We start from the raw sequence: 2,097 nt of genomic DNA on the forward strand, positions 1-2,097 counted from the left end.
ATCGGATCCCTTGGACATTTGTACAATGGCGTCTTGCTCATTAATTTGGCTCTCTTTGTTCGCCCTCGTCGCCATTGAGAGCACCAGTCAGCGCCTTTTCCGTACCGACGCTTTCCTCCTCTTCTCCTCTCCTCTCCTCAACGTTGCATGGTTCATCCTCTTCTCTCATTTAGGACTGATCAAAAAAACTAAAAAGTTAATTAAATCAAGAAAATAAAAAAAAATAATTGAAAAAACCAAACTAAAAAAAAATTGATTAAACCAATTAAAATTTTAAAAAAACCAACCAATTCAGTTTGGTTTCGGTTTTATAACCAAAAAACTGAAAAACCGAACCGAAAAAAACCGAGCCAAAACCGAGCCAAACCGGAAAAACCGAGCCAAACTGATTTGAACCGGTTTTTCCCCTAAAAAACCAAACCGAACCGAACCGAAAAAAACCGAGCCAAAACCGAGAAAAACCGAGCCAAACTGATTTGAACCGGTTTTTCCCCTAAAAACCCAAACCGAACCGAACCGAAACTGGTCGGTTTGACCCGGTTTCGGTTCTGTTTCTGGTTTTTTTTTTTATTTTTTTTTTATTTTTTTTTTTTTTTTTTCAATTTGATTATTTTTTTTTAATAAAAACAGAACCCAACCGAAAATGATCATCCTTTCTCACCCCATCTGGTACCTTCTCGTTCTTCTTTTTTCCTTTAACTATTCATTATGATATCATGCTGCTGCTGCAAACCAAAGTTTCACGCTTTCATACAATAACCTTTCACATCAGAAAATAAATCATGATGCGAAGTCTAAAGTTTCATTCTTCAACATTATAATATATATCTAAAAGATTCTACTCCACTTGAGGAGAGGCATGGCGCGCGGTTATTTTTCAATTTACTCTTTCTCTGTATTTCTTTAAAAAAAAAGAAGAAGTTATCAATTTATATATAGAAGATGGGCGACATCATGCGGCAATGCTCACGGTTCCTACTGTATTTTGTGTATCAATTGAAAGTATTGTCTGTTTGTGTCGTGTTGCAGGAACATTTCCTCTGACAAGAATGGACTGTTCTTCGTCTTTTCAGTGAAACTCACTCTGGCAATGCCAATCGTAGGTTTTACAAAGAGGTTGTCATCCTCAGTGTTATGGATTCAAATCTACAGATTGGGGGTTCCTTATATAGGTAGTACAGCTACTCGAGAAGCAGATTTTGATTTAAGTAGTAGTTTTCTCAGTCCAGCAACTCCTGCTACTCTAGGTAGAGAATGCTCAGATTATGATGTTGTTTTAGGGGGTTCCATTTACGATCCAGCTTATTACTCGTCTCTTTTCGAAGATGGACAATACAGCAGACGTCTCCGTCTGGTAGGCTATACCTTACTTGTATGCCATGCTTTACTTATTTAACCTGGACTTATTAATGCCTTTGATATCTTCGCTTAGTACTTCTTCGCTATATATGTAATCTTTTGTCATGTTTTTTATTTTTTACTTTTGCACAATACTTCCACGTGCACAAGAGAATTTGTTAATTACTTGCCCATGGAAATGTTATGCCCGGTCTGGTTAAAGAGAAAGGAGGAAATTGCTGAAGGGATAAGGTGGGGAGGAGATGGTGGCACTTATCATCCATTTGTTTCCGACATAAATGCTTTGAAGGAAGGAAGAGAGTGAGTTTTGTGCTTCTACATGCATTTCTTTTATTTGTAAGTTGGAAGGAATCAATATTTGTGTGTAATTTTGCATGGTTTATGTTATTTAATTGCAGGATCAAAACTCTGGAGTCTGTGACGATGGATCTACTTCTAGTGCTGAAGCTTCTCAGGTGAAGGTGACCACTCGCAGAGCTTTTGAAGCTGTGGATGTAGGTATACGGAAATTCGTCCTAGATAATGGTGACTTCCAGTAAATTACCACCCTTAAGGACAGTGTTGTAATTTTGGCAAGCAATTTGATGAGATGATTTTTTTTTTTAATCGTTATCATTATTCATTATTTGAGCTCTTGGAGTTAATTTTCTGATTTTACTTGTACATTCAGCTATCCCACTGCACTTGTGGGGGTGAGGTTTTTTGTATTTAGCATTCCAAGCTCGTAATTTACCTATA

General features: G+C 37.1%; 1 protein-coding gene across 1 annotated transcript; it reads left to right on the forward strand.

The window, feature by feature from the left end:
* Window positions 1-2,097, forward strand: LOC105126067 (uncharacterized). Its single transcript, XM_011026804.1, has 4 exons — window positions 1-163; window positions 656-669; window positions 1,030-1,354; window positions 1,758-2,097. The coding sequence occupies exons 1-4, from the start codon at window positions 26-28 to the stop codon at window positions 1,896-1,898; spliced, it is 618 nt and encodes a 205-aa protein (XP_011025106.1). The 5' UTR covers window positions 1-25; the 3' UTR covers window positions 1,899-2,097.

Source organism: Populus euphratica, unplaced genomic scaffold (assembly GCF_000495115.2).
Source record: "Populus euphratica unplaced genomic scaffold, PopEup_1.0 scaffold75.1, whole genome shotgun sequence".
In the NCBI taxonomy this organism is placed as follows: Eukaryota; Viridiplantae; Streptophyta; class Magnoliopsida; order Malpighiales; family Salicaceae; genus Populus; species Populus euphratica.